This window comes from Caenorhabditis briggsae, assembly GCF_000004555.2.
Source record: "Caenorhabditis briggsae complete genome, chrX, whole genome shotgun sequence".
Classification (NCBI taxonomy): domain Eukaryota; kingdom Metazoa; phylum Nematoda; class Chromadorea; order Rhabditida; family Rhabditidae; genus Caenorhabditis; species Caenorhabditis briggsae.
Genome location: NC_013491.2, coordinates 14976978 through 14992421, shown reverse-complemented (window position 1 = coordinate 14992421; position 15444 = coordinate 14976978). Strand labels below are relative to the sequence as shown.

Genomic DNA, 15444 nt, shown 5'->3' with positions numbered 1-15444 from the left:
AATTTCAAATACAAAACTCATTCAACAAACCCACTTTTTGCTAAATAAAATCAGCTAAATGAAATCAGTTTCCAAAACCCAGAGCATCGTGGATAGAAATATTCTGAGAAAAAATTACAATTTTAGAGTTACCTAGAAAAAAACTGGGAAAGATATCAAAAAACGGTCAACGCCATTCGATTCACAATCAAAAATAACTTCACATTGTTAACAATTTTCTTGGCTGCGTACCATAAGAAAAACCAATTTGCAAGCGGTCAATATCTATTCGACACTTTGGAAAATAAAAAAATTGTGTTTTTTAGAGAGCGAAATTGAACTTTTTTGTTGGAAGCTGTTAAAACAGTCCTAAACCATTTCCGCTTATCTAACTCTGCCCGTCGCCCCATGACTTTAATTTGCCTCAATCCCCATATCAATGATTTTTTTGCATCCACCATCCCATTTTGGAATGCCATAACTGCCAATGTACCCCACTTCCTCACCCCGTCCCAATTGGAAAATCTCCTTGATTCTTCTATTTCTCGCTACTAGCTATTATCCTTATTTTTAACACATGTATTTTACTGTATATAATTCCTCCTTTTTCCATTATTTTTCTCTTTTTAACTTATTAGGCGCTCCTCGTGAGGGGAGCTGCCTTTTTCTTATGTACCGCTCTGAAAATAAATAAATCTAACATGGAATGACTCCCAAGTGTTACCCTTGAAAAAAATTGAGACCTATATGGTTGGAAAGAGTGTAAAAAGTTATTTTAGAATCGAGAAGAAATAGTTGATAAACATTTTTTAGCACATTTGATTTACTATAGAAACATATCAATACCCGGGGGAAATCATGCTCACACAAGTTATGCCAAAAAATGTCGATTTTTGGCACTTGGTTGCTTTGAATTCGTTGTCCTCGGCGGCCGGTATGACTATGGCCATACTTCTTTTTGTGATTTTTACATGCATATAGTTAGTTTGAAGTCTTTAAAATATTATTCTGCAACATAGAAAGTCAATTATTCGAATGCCGTAATATGTCTTAAAATTGCAACTTTGAAAAAATCAAAATTTTGACATGTAATAGGGCATATCTATGGTCAAACTTGATGAAAACAGCCAAACTCTTTTTTTAACATGATCAGAAAAACCTAATTCTATCAACGACTTGATTAGAATTTTGAGTTAGGCCCTGAAAATGAAAATATTTACCATTTTCCGAGCCTGACCCTTTCTTTGGTAAATTTTGACAAGGGTACATCTATAAGCTATAGTTGAACTCGATGGAAACGGCCAAACTTTTGATTCATTTTCTTATATTTTTATTTCATGGTATTAAATGTTATACATGTAATTGAATGACAAAAATCGGAGCACAGTTATTAATTTACTAATGTTTTAAGCATAACTGTAACCTTAAAGGCATACTTGTGGAAAAGATGGCCGGCCCGCGGGCCGGACCGGGCCGGATAAAATTACACATGGCCAGCCCGCGGGCCGACCCGCTTTTTGAAAATTTCGAAATTTTAGAGCAAATCATCATTTTTCAAGATGGCTTTTCTCCTTAATAAATAAAAATAAACACTAGAGGACGATTCTGTCAAAAAAAAAACTGTTTTGATGTCGTTTTTAGAAAAAAAATTTCATCCTTGGCTTAATGAAGTTGGATTTTTTTGCTAAAAATTCAATTGAATTGATTTTTTCGGATGGTTGTAGGCATTTGAATTAATATTTGTGCTATTAAAAATATATTGGCACATTTGAAAAGTAACATTTTTGAAAAGTTGTCCTAGGCGAACCGAGCGGGACGGGCCTGCCCGGCCATCCACATGTATGTTTAAAAGAAGGCTCTCTGCTGGAATCCGAGGCTCGTAAATGAACAGAGGCCCATAATAATTGGAGGCCCATAAAGAAATAAGTGGTCCAAAAAAATAGGAGTTACAATAAACTTAAAAACAAAACGTAATAAATATAAAAAACAAATGTAAGACAATAATGAATTTGAAACCGGAAAATAATTAATTGCAACTTCATTTTTTTGCACTTCCAATAAAGCCTAACTCAAAATTCTAATCAAGTCGTTGATAGAATTAGGTTTTTTTGATCATGTTAAAAAAAGAGTTTGGCTGTTTTCATCAAGTTTGACCATAGATATGCCGTATTACATGACAAAATTTTGATTTTTTCAAAGTTGCAATTTTAAGACATATTACGGCATTCGAATAATTGACTTTTTATGTTGCAGAATAATATTTTAAAGACTTCAAACTAACTATATGCATGTAAAAATCACAAAAAGAAGTATGGCCATAGTCATACCGGCCGCCGAGGACAACGAATTCAAAGCAACCAAATGCCAAAAATCAACATTTTTTGGCATAACTTATGTGAGCATGATTTCACCCGGGTATTGATATGTTTCTATAGTAAATCAAATGTGCTGAATTCAATGGTCATAATAAGAAAAAAAGTTAACTTGGGATTTTAGAGATATTGAAAAATTTTTCGGTTTTTTTGAAAAAATCAATAATCCAATCAATGAGAAAAAAATCAAAAAAATTTTTTTTCAAAAGATCAGTAAATTGTCTATTCATCGCTTTTTAAATCTAAACAAACAAACAAAAACAGACAAAGTTATGATTTTTTAAAAATATAGCCATTTTTTGGTACGTTTCGGGCCATAACTCCCCAAAAAAAATTTTATCAACTATTCCTTCTGGATTCTAAAATAACTTTTTAGGCTCTTCCCAACCATATAGGTCTCAATTTTTTTCAAGGGTAACACTTGGGAGTCATTCCATGTAAATCTAAAAACAACATGTTTTCACAGTTTTTACAAAAATTGATTCGTCCAATCAAATTTCAGAAAAAATTATTTTCAGATATTTGCATCATTTTTTGGGTTTTTGGAATAAATCTTGAATAACTTGGCTCCTGTGTAAGATTCCGACTTGAAAATGATAGGAAATATTCAAGGAATGATCATGATCAAGATGCCAGCGTTCAAGGCTTTAGCTCTGAAATCTTGAAGTTGAGCTCGAGCTTTGAACTGAAAAAAATATACCCAATTGAAAAATTTTCAAAGCTGTTTTAAATGTTTTAAAAATGTTCTGAGTGGTTAAAATCGCTATCAAAACTGTTACTCTGTACTGAAAAGTGAATTTCAATCGTGAAAGCAAGCTTTTCACAAAAATCAGAATCACCGAATTCAAGGTTCATTTTTCAAACTTTAGTTCAGCTTCAATCACAAACAACGGGTCAGAATAGCATAAAAACTGTCAGTACAGAATTCCAACTACTGCAAAAGTAATTCCTATCATTTTTAGCTTGAAAACTTACCCAGGAGCCAAGTTTAGTTTTTCCAAGAACCCAAAAAATGATGAAAATGTCTGAAAATAATTTTTTTCCGAAACTTGATTGGAGGAATCAATTTTTTGTAAAAACTGTCAAAATATATTGTTTTAGGACTGTTTAATAGCTTCCAACAAAAAAAGTTCAATTTTGCTCTCTAAAAAACACGACATTTTTTATTTTCCAAGGTGTCGTATAGGTATTGACCGCTTGCAAATTGGTTTTTCGGATGGTGCGAGGCCAAGAAAATTGGTAACAATGTGAAACTTTGATTCCTGGGGTTATTTTTGATTATTATTCGAATGGAGTTAACCGTGTTTTGATATCTTTACCAGTTTTTCCTGTGCGCCCAAAAAATGTTGTATAGGTATTGACCGCACTGTACCTATTAGAAACACTGTCAGGTTTATGCTAATAATAAAGTAAATACTTACGCGAATTTTAACAAGGAATCAGTTCGAATTATGAGTAAAATCAGAAAAATCAACAAAAAAAAAGACCTCATATGCGGTTAGAAGTCATTGCAACGCAAACATTTGGATAAAAATGAGTTTATGTTCGCAGCTGCACCGGATGACTAATATGAATAGAGACGGTGAGACGCAGAAAATTTTCGTAGGAGCGTGTTTGCTATGACTAGATGATGCCATTTAAAAAATACCGATAACTTGAATATTACGAAATTTCCCAAAATCAAATTGTGTCTGTGTTTTGGTTCATGAAAATGGAAAAGGACGAATAATTACTTCAAAATTTTCGAAAATTCGAAATATTCAGGATCATTGAGTTTTGCACACTTGAGAAGACAATCAACGAAAATTATAGGAGAAAACTCATGTGGTGAAAACAATTATTTTCTTCACAACAAATTTCTGCTTTAAATATATGGTTTCAAAAGTTTTGCATGTGATATAAAATTCGAATAATAATAAAACGTTCTTTTATTTTAAAAAATTTCAAAAGTTTATGAAAGAAATAATTAAAAACTTATTTTTTGTCTCTATTATCCACATTGGTCATTGCTTCTCGGTTGTCCACATTGGCCATCTTCTAAAAGCAATTTGAATTATGATGGAGTTGTCTGAAAACTTTGATTCCAATTTCAAATACAAAACTCATTCAACAGAACTCACATGCTCTTTTTTGATTGTCAAAGTAGATCTGTTTCCGACAGCCAAGGCAATATTGGTAGTAGAATATACTGGAAAAAAAGATGAAGGTTTTAAAATTACAATCCTATCAAATGTTTTGTCAAGCTCATGGTAATAATAATGAGAAAACGTACATGAATTTTAACGAGGAAATAATTTGAATATTAGGAAAATCAGAAAAATCAAACAAAATAGACCTCATATGCAGTTAGAAGTCATCGCAATGCGTAAATTTGGATGAAAATGAATTTATGTTCGCATCTAAACTGCATGACTAATACAAATAGAGACGCAGAAAATTTTCGCGCGAGCGTGTTTGCAATAACCATGATGTCATTCAAATAAAAAAACCGGCAATTTGAATATTATGAATTTGGCTGATATGAAATTGGGTCTACCTCCTGCGTCCTGCGCACTTTCTTCTTTTTGGGTGACTGTTTTATTTAGCATATGTATTTGTGGCGTTTGGGACACCTCGACGCGGTCTGTTGCATTTTATGTGTACGTTCTCAAGTTTTAAGTTTGGATCTACTTTCTAGGCGAGCGCGATTTTAATACTTCTGTTTCATTCTAATTACTCCCGAATAAACATATTTATATTTTAACGACCACAGTATAACAGACGCACAAGACACAACAGGAAGAAACGAACAATGACTGTGCAACTCCAGACTAATTCACGTCTACAGTAAGAATCAACAAAACAAAACTCAACATGTCTTTTTATCGTGTTAGGATCAGAAGTCTTGACTCAGAACATCATTGAAAAAAGGTTTCCGATATAGAGGATCTTACGCCGCACCCGCAACGGAGAGAGTTAGGTTACAACTTATTTTGACAAAACAATTTTTACGGTACAGACAGAGTTCAATTTCCAAACTATCGTGAAATTGCTAGCAGGGCTGCTGAAGCTTTTCTCATGAGTATAACGCTTCATCAAGCCTCCCACACATGGTCAGTCATATTATTCAGAGCAATAAACGGAGAAAACGAACTGCACAGCTAGGGTAGATTTTTATTAGAGAAAATACGGTGTGTAACTGAAAAGTTACCTCTATTTTTTGTTTTGTGAAAAAGTGAAAATCAATGAAGTCTATGATGGGATATTTTTTATGATTTTTCGAAGATTCTAAAGACGCATTTAATTTTCTATTTTAGAAGACAAAACTTCAGGGACTTTGGATTATTTCAATGAGTAAAATTTGATAATCTGGCTTTAACTTCAAATAAATTATATATTTTTTCAACCTTTTCTATGTTTTGTTCCGTTTAAATACTTCAATCGTTTTTGAGCTCAGAGAAAATTGAAAAGTGTGAGTTATTAAATAAAATGTCAGTGTTGTTTATTCCTCATGTTTTTCTAAAAATTTTGCTGTCGTGTCAAATTTGACCGAGAGAAATTCGATACTGATAAAATCAACAAAACTGTAAATTTGTTGTATTTTTGTATTCGATTTTACGATTGTCTGCAATTCTCTTGCTTCTGATTTTAAATATTGTGACCATGACCGGATCTGCATATTTTTTCCATTTTCGTGATATTTTTTATGCGATGCGCACAAACTATAACTGAGGAAAAATTATTTTTTTTGCGTCTGTCTCGATAAAAATGCTGATAAGAACTAGGGATTCGCTCCTTGGTCAAATAGTGAAATTTTAAACCCAGTCAGTGTCAAATAGTCATTAAAATACGGAACAAATTCGTTGTTCTAGTTTCTTTTCAATTTGAAAAGTTTTCTCATTCAACTTTTTTTCTTTCAGAAAATGGTAGCACTCATCGTCCCGGTTATTGTGATTGGTGGTTTGGGAGCAATGGTAGGCGTGATTTTTAAATTTTTTAGACGTCGAAGAATACTTCCTCCCAATGGTTTAATCTGAAATCTTTTCAAAAAAAAAAATAATTTTTTCAGAAATTCGTATCAGAACCTCATCAGAATCAATCTATGACGCAGCACTCAGGTCCGCGTATATCTATTTTAGTGTAATTATTTTGTTTTCAGAGATATAATCTTGGCTAACGATTAAAAATCTCAATGGAGACAAGCGATATAATTGTACATATGTGATTGATTTCTGTTTTGTTCTCTTTAAATATTACTTACATTGAAATTGATATTGGTAAAACCATTATAAACAAAAACCATTATATTAACACCGCCGTTGTTTTGGGAAGATATTTAGGCCTTGAATCATTTCAATACGTGAAATTGGTAATAATCTAGCTGTAATATCCTTTGAATTTTTCTTTTTTTTTCAACCTTTGCTCTGTTTTGTTCCCTCTAAATGTTTCAATCATTTTTGATCTCAGAAAAAATTGAAAAGTGTGGGTTATTGAATAAAACGTCGCGGTTGCTTATTCCTCATCTTTTTCTAAAGAATTCGCAATTGTTTCAAATTTGACCGAGAGAAATTCAATACTGATAAAATAAACAAAACTGTGAATTGGTTGAATTGTTGCATTCGTTCTTCCGATCGTCTACTAATCGTTAGGATTTTTTATTATTTTTACCATTAACGGATCTGTAAATTTTTGCTTCATTTTCATGGTATTTTTCATGCAATGTGCATAAACAACATCTGAGGAAAAATGTATTTCTTTGAGTATGCCTCGATAAAAATGCTGATAAGAACTAAAGATGCGCTCCTTGGTAAAATAGTGAAATTTTAAACAGAATCAGTAGAATATTTATAAGATACAGAACGAAAACAGATGTTCTAGTTTCGTTTCAATTTTAAAAAGTTTTCTCATTTGATTGTCTCTTTCAGAAAATGGTAGCACCCATCGTCCCTGTTATTGTGATCATCGGAATCACGTCATGCCGCAGAACTCAGGTTTGGGTTTAATTATTTCAATGTAATTACTTTGTTTTCAGGAACATTTTGAGAGCTGATTAACAACTTTGATCGAGGCAAGCGATATAATTGTTCATATGTAGCGACCACAGCCAAAGGGGCGGAGCCTATTTTTTTTCTCCGCGGGGGGGGGTTGGATTTTTGATTGGTTGAAAATTTGACTCCTTATGTAATCGACTACGTAGAATTCAAATATGTAAATGTTTTTACTGAAATTCTTACAAGAAAGAAGGAAAAAGCAATAAGCACAAATGGGCGGCAGAAAAACGCACAGTAAAAAAGATGAGTGGCTGAAACGCTCAAAATTTTTGTTGTTTCCAATAACTTAAGACTTTAACTAAAAGGAAATCATAATGAAAATCTCAGAAAAGTTAGCCGAAAATAGTACATTTCAGCCAAGCTGGCTGTAAATATTGTGAAAAATTTTAGTGACAACCTATAAAAATTATGTTTTTTATAGATGATACTACTCTCGAACATCACACAAATAAATTTTGAACAGAATTGGATTATCAGAAAGTACTTTATTTTCCGTCACAAAATGACATACTCAATGAAAACATTCGTTTTTCACAATTATATCACGAATGGAAGCTGAAACGCTCGATTTCTTTACATATTCGGATTCTACAAAAAATTTCACATAAAATGATGTTTGTGAGATATTCCAAAAAGTTGGCCGAAAAAAATGCGAAGCACATTTGTATCGAAATCTCCAGAAAATGCATCGAAAAATAATTTTTCCAAAGAGCGCGCGTGTGGCGGTGTTATAATTAAACAATGCGCCCACTCTCGGTGTGCGCGTTTGGTGTACTGGTTAAGCTAGCGGTGTGCTAAGCAAAGACGTGCGGGTTCGATTTCGCTTTTGGACAACTTTTTTTTGAACGTTTTTTTCTCACATAAAAAAGATGTTCTGCATGACATCGGTACTTGAACGATGCATTGTTGAGTATTTCTTCTTCAGAATTTCATTTTTCAACAAAATTTTGGAAATATGCTTATTGGGAAGAGGAGATCATTTTAAAATACAAAGATTTCAAGAAAAAACTGTTTGAAAAAAATGTTGTGGTCCCTATTCATATGTGATGGATTTCTGTTTTGTTCTCTTCAATCATTTCCAATACTTTTTGTCATCGAGGAATACGAAAAGTTTGTGGGTCATTAAATAAAATGCCATGGTTGTTTATTCCTCATCTTTAAAAATTATAACTATTTGACGATTTTTTGAACCAATGTAATTTTTAATTTTTTGTTTTGAAAAAATAAATATTACTTTCATTGAAATTCATATTGGTAAAACCATTATAAAACACCGCCGTTGTTTTGGGAAGATAATTTAAGAATGAGTATGTTAGAAACCGTTTCCAAAGAAGAACAATCTATAACGATTAATCGATTGGAATCACAGTAAAACGGGGACAAACCAAGTATAGGACAGGACAAAATGGTAGAACAAATAAGTTTTCACCAAAAAAATGAGATCTAGTTTTTTTTATGATATGCGTGCGTGTGTCACTATTGAGGATTTTAGGACACTAAACATATACGGCAGTTGGCGAGGAACCGCCTCCGAGTTTTTTGCAAAGCCATCGGAAACGGTATTGTGGTAATACGGTGACAGTGATTATTGGGTTCAGGATCTGGAAATTGAAAAATGTCTTTAAAAAACGGAAATTTGAATTTCTATTGGGAAATGTCAAAAAATAGTTGAAATTCTCACCGCATTGAGAGAAACTAGGTAAAGACAAGTCCACGAAAAGATTATACTTCCGCAACTGATATCTCCTGTTTCCTGGAAATTTTATTTTTGGATTCAAAAATTTCCAAATCATTTTATCTAACCCTTGGCGTCAGTTGACGTTGAATGTTGTAAATTCTGTATGGTAGCAAGGTTCCGACGGTGAAGATAGTGGTCATGAAGATGAAGTAAAAGGTTCGGAGTCGAGTGGCAAGGGCGTGGGAAGAATTTCCATTTTCTGAAACGAAAGGAAAGTGTTATTTCTGGATCAAGGCATAAAAAATTGAGTATCCAAAAAACTAGATCTAGACGAAGACGTACAGCACCTGTCAATAAAATGTACAAAATAAGTAAGTATTTTTTCAATAGATTCTCAGCCATTTTCAGGAGATTACAGCTTGGCCAAAAATTTTGGATATTGGAAAACGAATTGAGATTGAAGACTTTGCGGTCTTCCGGAAATCGTCAAATAGTTGAAAAACTAGCAATTTCAAAAAATTATGTGAATGCAAAGTTTTCAATCTAGGTCATTTCTATATCCTCATTTCTATATCCTCATTTCTATATCCTTTTTATAGTTATTGGAAACTTGACAGCGGAACCTCATTTTTGTTTTGTTCGTTTGTCTGTTTGATCAAAAAAATAATATTTTGTGTGTTTTCCATACTTGTAAAATGATGGCCTGTCTGCCTTCCGAGGCCCGGCCTGTTACACATATGCTCAAAACTACATTTTTGTATACCGTATTGACAGGCACTGTACATATGAAGCATATCTGGGTATCTTGACATTTGCATATTTTCTTATCTGAACATCTGGTTGGCGTATTTTATGAATGTTTCAACATCGAGATACCAACACATTGCTCTTCACAGTATTAAAAGTGAGCAATTTTTTATATTGCTCACTTCTAATTTTTTGAAATTTAACGATAACAGTTTCTCTACGTCTCTCTGACTTTCCCATAATCACCATCAGAAAGTTTGCTCCGATGAGTCGTCACAACATTCAAAATGTAAATGGCAACACCAAGGGAAGTGAGACTCGGAGCAATACAGGCCGAAACAGTGAACGCGATGTACATGACCACTTTGTTGGGGAGAATCATCAATTGACGGCAGTCCTCTTCGCAGGTGAAACATTCCAACCACCAGCAGAGAGTCACAAAAACGATGCATCCAAACCATACGAACAAAGCCAACGAGACACCTTTAAACGAGGTAACCATGTTGGCGTATCTGAAAATTCGAATGAGAAATTTCCCCATTATTTTCTTCTGCCCACCTCAATGGGAATTTGAAATACATGAGTTTGTCAGCATTCAAACAAATCAGACTTAACGATGATGCCGATAATCCGACCCATGTTAGAAACTGAAATAACTATTTTTGATGTTTGCTCTTCATAAATTCTGGATTCTTCGAAACCCTTTTCATTTCCTTCTTCCTATCATTGTCCTCAAAATCCAGCTCTGTTTCTAAAAATAAATAAAAATCACGTACGTGTTGTGCAATGTTAATCCATTGTGGCGGTTTGATAATTTCCTGTTCACGGAGTTGCTCAATCGGGTAGCAGAAGCACGTTAACAGCAGATCTCCCAGGGTCATACTCAATAGAAAAACGTGAAGACATTCGTCACCGGTACCTCTTCTGATGTACTTGACGGCTTTCAGCAGTACATAGATCTGAAAGAATTCGAGATGGTGTTCATTGGTTATATCAAAAAACATGTTGTTTTGGTCGGAAGAAAAAACTGGAACTCAATAGAGAGCATAAGGAATGGGAGAGGATAGATTGAAAACAAGGTTCAGTTTTGTGGAACACTACAATATTTTGTATGTCTATGAGTGATACATATATAGATATTTGGCTCATTCACACATGGCGCGTAGACTATATGAATATAGACGACAATCCGGAACTGTTCCAGAATTAGATACTATACTTGTTTGAGCCGCCTGAACCATGTGATGTGTTGACATCGAAAAGAGTTCAAATCAAATCCAGATTATAGACTTTACATTCTCAAAATTTTTCAAAAGTTCCTAGTTTTTCAGATATTTGACGATTTCTGAAAGACTCTTTTTCGTGTATTCCGTACAAAAACGGGTTGAAAAGGGGTGTCTTTCAAAAATCCCCAAATAGCTAAAAAATTATTTCCGAAAAATACTGTGATAGCAAAATTTTCAATCTAAGCTTATTTTACACCTCTTGTAATTTTCCAAGTGACCGGAAACCTGACAGCCGGACTACTGAAAATGCCGAAAATCAAAATAAGCGTTTTTTGATATCTTATTAGTATTTACTTACGAATATAGTTTTAACTTTCTATTTATTTGTAATTTTGAAAAGTTTCCGTTCTTTAACGTCAGATTTTTAGAAAAAAAAACGTTTCTCATTTTTCCCACTCACCCCCATACATCTCAAAAAATGGCGTTTAGACTTCTCTATTTGTCTGCAAACGGAAGACCCTATTCTTTCTTATCCGAGTCAATGTAAATGATGACACATATCATCTAGACCACCAAGCGTCAGACCTCCCATATTTAATCATAATCACCCACCTGCAAAAAAGTGGAAAAGAAGCAGGATACCAGTAGAAAATACTCGAACGATTTCAGATAGTTCTCCATCACTCGCATTGTGAGAAACTGAAGATTTGTTTTCCTGTTAATCGAGATGCCAAGAAAGAAAACAACTTACTGTTGATTCAATACAAATTGGCTCTTCTTCCTCAAGAAGTTCCATCATGGTGGAGTTATCAAATGGTTGTGTTTCCATCTGGAAATAAAAAACAATTGATTAAAATAAAAAATTGAGGAAATGAAATATAGGAGGAGTTAGCTGGAAAAGGTTAGCAAAACGGAAATTGAGGTGAAATATCATACGTCAAAGAAAAGGATAAAGAGAGATAGAGGAGAGAATATCCACCTCGTCACTTTTCAACCTCTAATGACTTCTATTCTTTGCCATCTCTTCTCCATGGAGACGGCCAGAGCAGAATACCCTTTCCGGACTATAGGTTCATGTAAAAGGGCATGGATGAAATGAGAACAAAGATGAAAATTTAAAAAAAAACGAGCTAGACGAGAACCAAGAAATATTCCTCTTCTTCTCATTTTTTTTCTATAGAGGGAAAGATACATATTTCAGAAAAAAAAAGCTGAGCGGCGGGGATTTGCGAAATTGTCGAGCCAGGATTAACACTATCGAGACGACGTCTCCAACGATAGATAAAAGGCGCCAAGAAAACACAGAAAGAGGAGTGTGGCAGATTGGAAAAGTAACTTTCAGATTACAGGAGTGGAAAAAAAGTAGAATAGGATGCATTAGTGTTTTCTATTGAGTTGAGGATTAGGGTATTTTATTTGGATCACAAGGTGGTTGGAAAAAAAACTTACATAGTTGAGAGTAATTCCTACTGTAAACATTCATCGTTGCAGTTAAATTTTTTTATTGGGTGGAGCAACTTCTTTCGAAATATAGAGGGACTGGGACTGGTCTCTTGTTCAAAAAGGAAGAATAAAACTTAGAATTCCTTGTTTCTCACTACAAATAGGACTTGGAAGTGGGGGATGCCATGATCATGTGTCTGGAAAAACTTGAAATTGCAATTAGCAATTGTGGAATCCTCAAAATAATTTTCAGCTTTATATCGGTGATCTCATGAGCCTTAAAAGCTGATTGCTATATTCATCACCTACAGTACTATTTGGCTAAAAAATATTCGATGGAACCATAGCTCATAATATAAGTCTACAACTTTGCTCCTAGAACAAAAAGAGAGTGTTCGATTAATGCAAGTTCACCTAGCATGCATCAGGAGAATCAAAAAAAGAAAAGAGGAGCACTAAGTGCGTAGAGAGAGAGAGAGAGAGGTACAATCAAGTTATTATATTTCTTGATGCGAGATGATGAAAAAAAAAAAGAAGGGTCTGATCCAATTTTATTTGACATTCTTTGACATCACAAATGAAGGAGTCTGAATAAGGTCCATTTTGAATAGAAAAATGCATTTGGTGATTTATGAATTCTAATAGGAACAAAAAGAGGTAACTGACGGAAATGAGAATGAGCCCATATGAGAGAAGAATGGAGCTCCGCCTCCTCTGCTCTCAGTGATTGTAGTTCTGGATACTGAGAATGATGCGACAATCACACGCACACACACCTTGACTGGCAGTGGCCAGAACCACAAAAACTATTTCAGGAATCCTACTAATCCGTTTCTTCTTCTTTTTCATTTTCTTCTTCATCTTCCTCTCCTTCTTCTCCTCCCTTTTCCTCTTCTTTCACTCCATATAACACCCACGACAACAACCAATTGCCTAGTTTTGAGTTTCGTCAGAATTTCTCAACTACACCGTGAGAAGTTTTGGGGCTGAGTAAGGACAAGAGCTTGCAGCAATACCTAAAAAACATCTGAACTCATCAGTTATTTTATGCAGCCGTGGGGAACAGTGGAGGAAAAATGAAGAAGAACAGAAAGTGAGATTGATAAAACCAAAAATTTTAATCATTGGTAGGTAGACTTGTTATGACTTTTAGAGCTGGTCGCCGGCCCGGGTCGTTGATGCTTGGCATTTTTTCAAAATTTACAGTTTGCAATAAGATAAAAGACAACACGGATTATCAGAGAAAATAAATTCTGTGTCGAAGCTGGATTTTACAAATACAAAACACATTTATCTCGGGCACTATTTCACACAAAATTTCGATGGAGTACACCACACACTTGAGATTTCAGAACATTCTAAGTGCCTTAACCTGAAAGCAGAGCTGTTTGAAACATAATTCCGAAAATTGACCGGAATATTACCGAAGATTTTTTTCGAAATAAAATCCTGATGGGATTCTTCCAAAGCTTCTTTTCGGAATTATAGATTTTGAAAAATTCGGGAATTCCGAATTTTTAAAAATTTGGAAATACCGGAATTTCAAAATTTCAAATATTCCGGAATTCCGAAGTTCAAAAAATCGGTGAAATTATTTCAAATTTTGAAATACTGATGTTCCGTACATCAATTTGAAGCAGTTTCAATAGGCTGAATCTTTATTGTAACGTAAATGCAGGTTTCAATTCCATCGTGCGCACCCCAACTTTGCTAGCAAGTCCGAACTAAAAAAATTTATTTCAAGACCCTTTCTCAAGATATTTCCAAATTAGGCTTTCGGCATTACATACTTTCTAAAAACATTCTTAGAATAATCCTCAGCCGTCTGAACATTCTGTTATAGACACCATGTTTTTAGAAATAGGTCGTTCGAAGACCCGCCAAATTCAGCAAAAATGGGCGAGAGTTGATGAGATTCCTTCAACAGAAGTGTCTGGACCAATGACAATAGTTAACAGGAAAAATTTACGACATTTTTTACAACAACTCAATATTTTACTTTTGAAATAAAAATGTAATACTTTTCATTAAATAACTTTTTGGAGTGAAAAGATCAGATTAAAAAAAAAATTAAAAATTATACGAATTCCAAATTTCTGGAATGTTTTTCAATTTCGCGAAAATCGAGTCTCAAAAGTATCAACCACCTACGTCCTTCAGTTTTTTTTGTCCCAATCAACCTATGCATGAACTAAGTGCAAAAACCAAAGAAAAAAAACAACAAGCTCTCCGGAAAAGAGGAAGTGGAAGACTAAAGAAACGTGCATTTTGGGCTATTGTTTGCAACATAACTCATCTCGCGTGCGGATTTATTTTGGGTCAAACTGAAAAAAAGGTTTTCCGACGACAAAAAAGATGAATGTGTCGCTGTGAAAAGATTCCAATGGGGGTGCGGCGACGACGACCCCAACCCACACGAATAATTGATGCCAAGAGATAAAAGAGATACTATAAAGTGATTCAATCTTCAGCTCAATGAACTATCAAACGGAAATAAATTTGGGTGCATTTAGTGCTGGGTACAAACTAGATTTAAGGGAGTTTCTGAGGGAAAACAAATATATCTCAGTAAGCACTTGTAAATTGAAAAATCTTATCACTGTTAAATGCGGTAGTTCATTTTTTGAAAAAAAAATTGAAAACAATAATTCCATATTGCAAAAAGAATTTTCAAAATTGTTCTTAGAAACCTTCGAAAAGGAAAAGAATCAATGCAAAATTACACAAAAATAGAAAATAGAGAAAATGAAAATTATGGGATTAGAAAAATCTCAAACCCGAAATTACGTCAGACCTCGCCAAAAATTTTTCTAGATGAAAAATTCCAGATAGTCCGGTTATTTGATCCCAGTACTGATATTCCTATCCTACGACACATGTCTTTTTCTTATCTATTTTTTCAAAATCCGCTTAATTTTGGGTCTCTATGAGCCTTAGAAAATCCCGGAAACGAAATTCTGTGGCTGCAA

At 34.0% G+C, this 15444-nt stretch overlaps 1 protein-coding gene across 1 annotated transcript; it reads right to left on the bottom strand.

Annotated features, from left to right (window-relative positions):
• Positions 1–8877: 8877 nt before the first annotated feature.
• Positions 8878–11861, bottom strand: Cbr-aexr-3 (the record flags this gene model as incomplete). The annotated part of the gene is made up of 8 exons (XM_002645267.1): positions 8878–8982; positions 9063–9134; positions 9185–9318; positions 10053–10318; positions 10365–10453; positions 10583–10765; positions 11645–11731; positions 11784–11861. 8 exons carry the CDS (start codon positions 11859–11861, stop codon positions 8878–8880), a joined length of 1014 nt encoding a protein of 337 aa, XP_002645313.1.
• Between the last annotated feature and the right edge of the window lie 3583 nt (positions 11862–15444).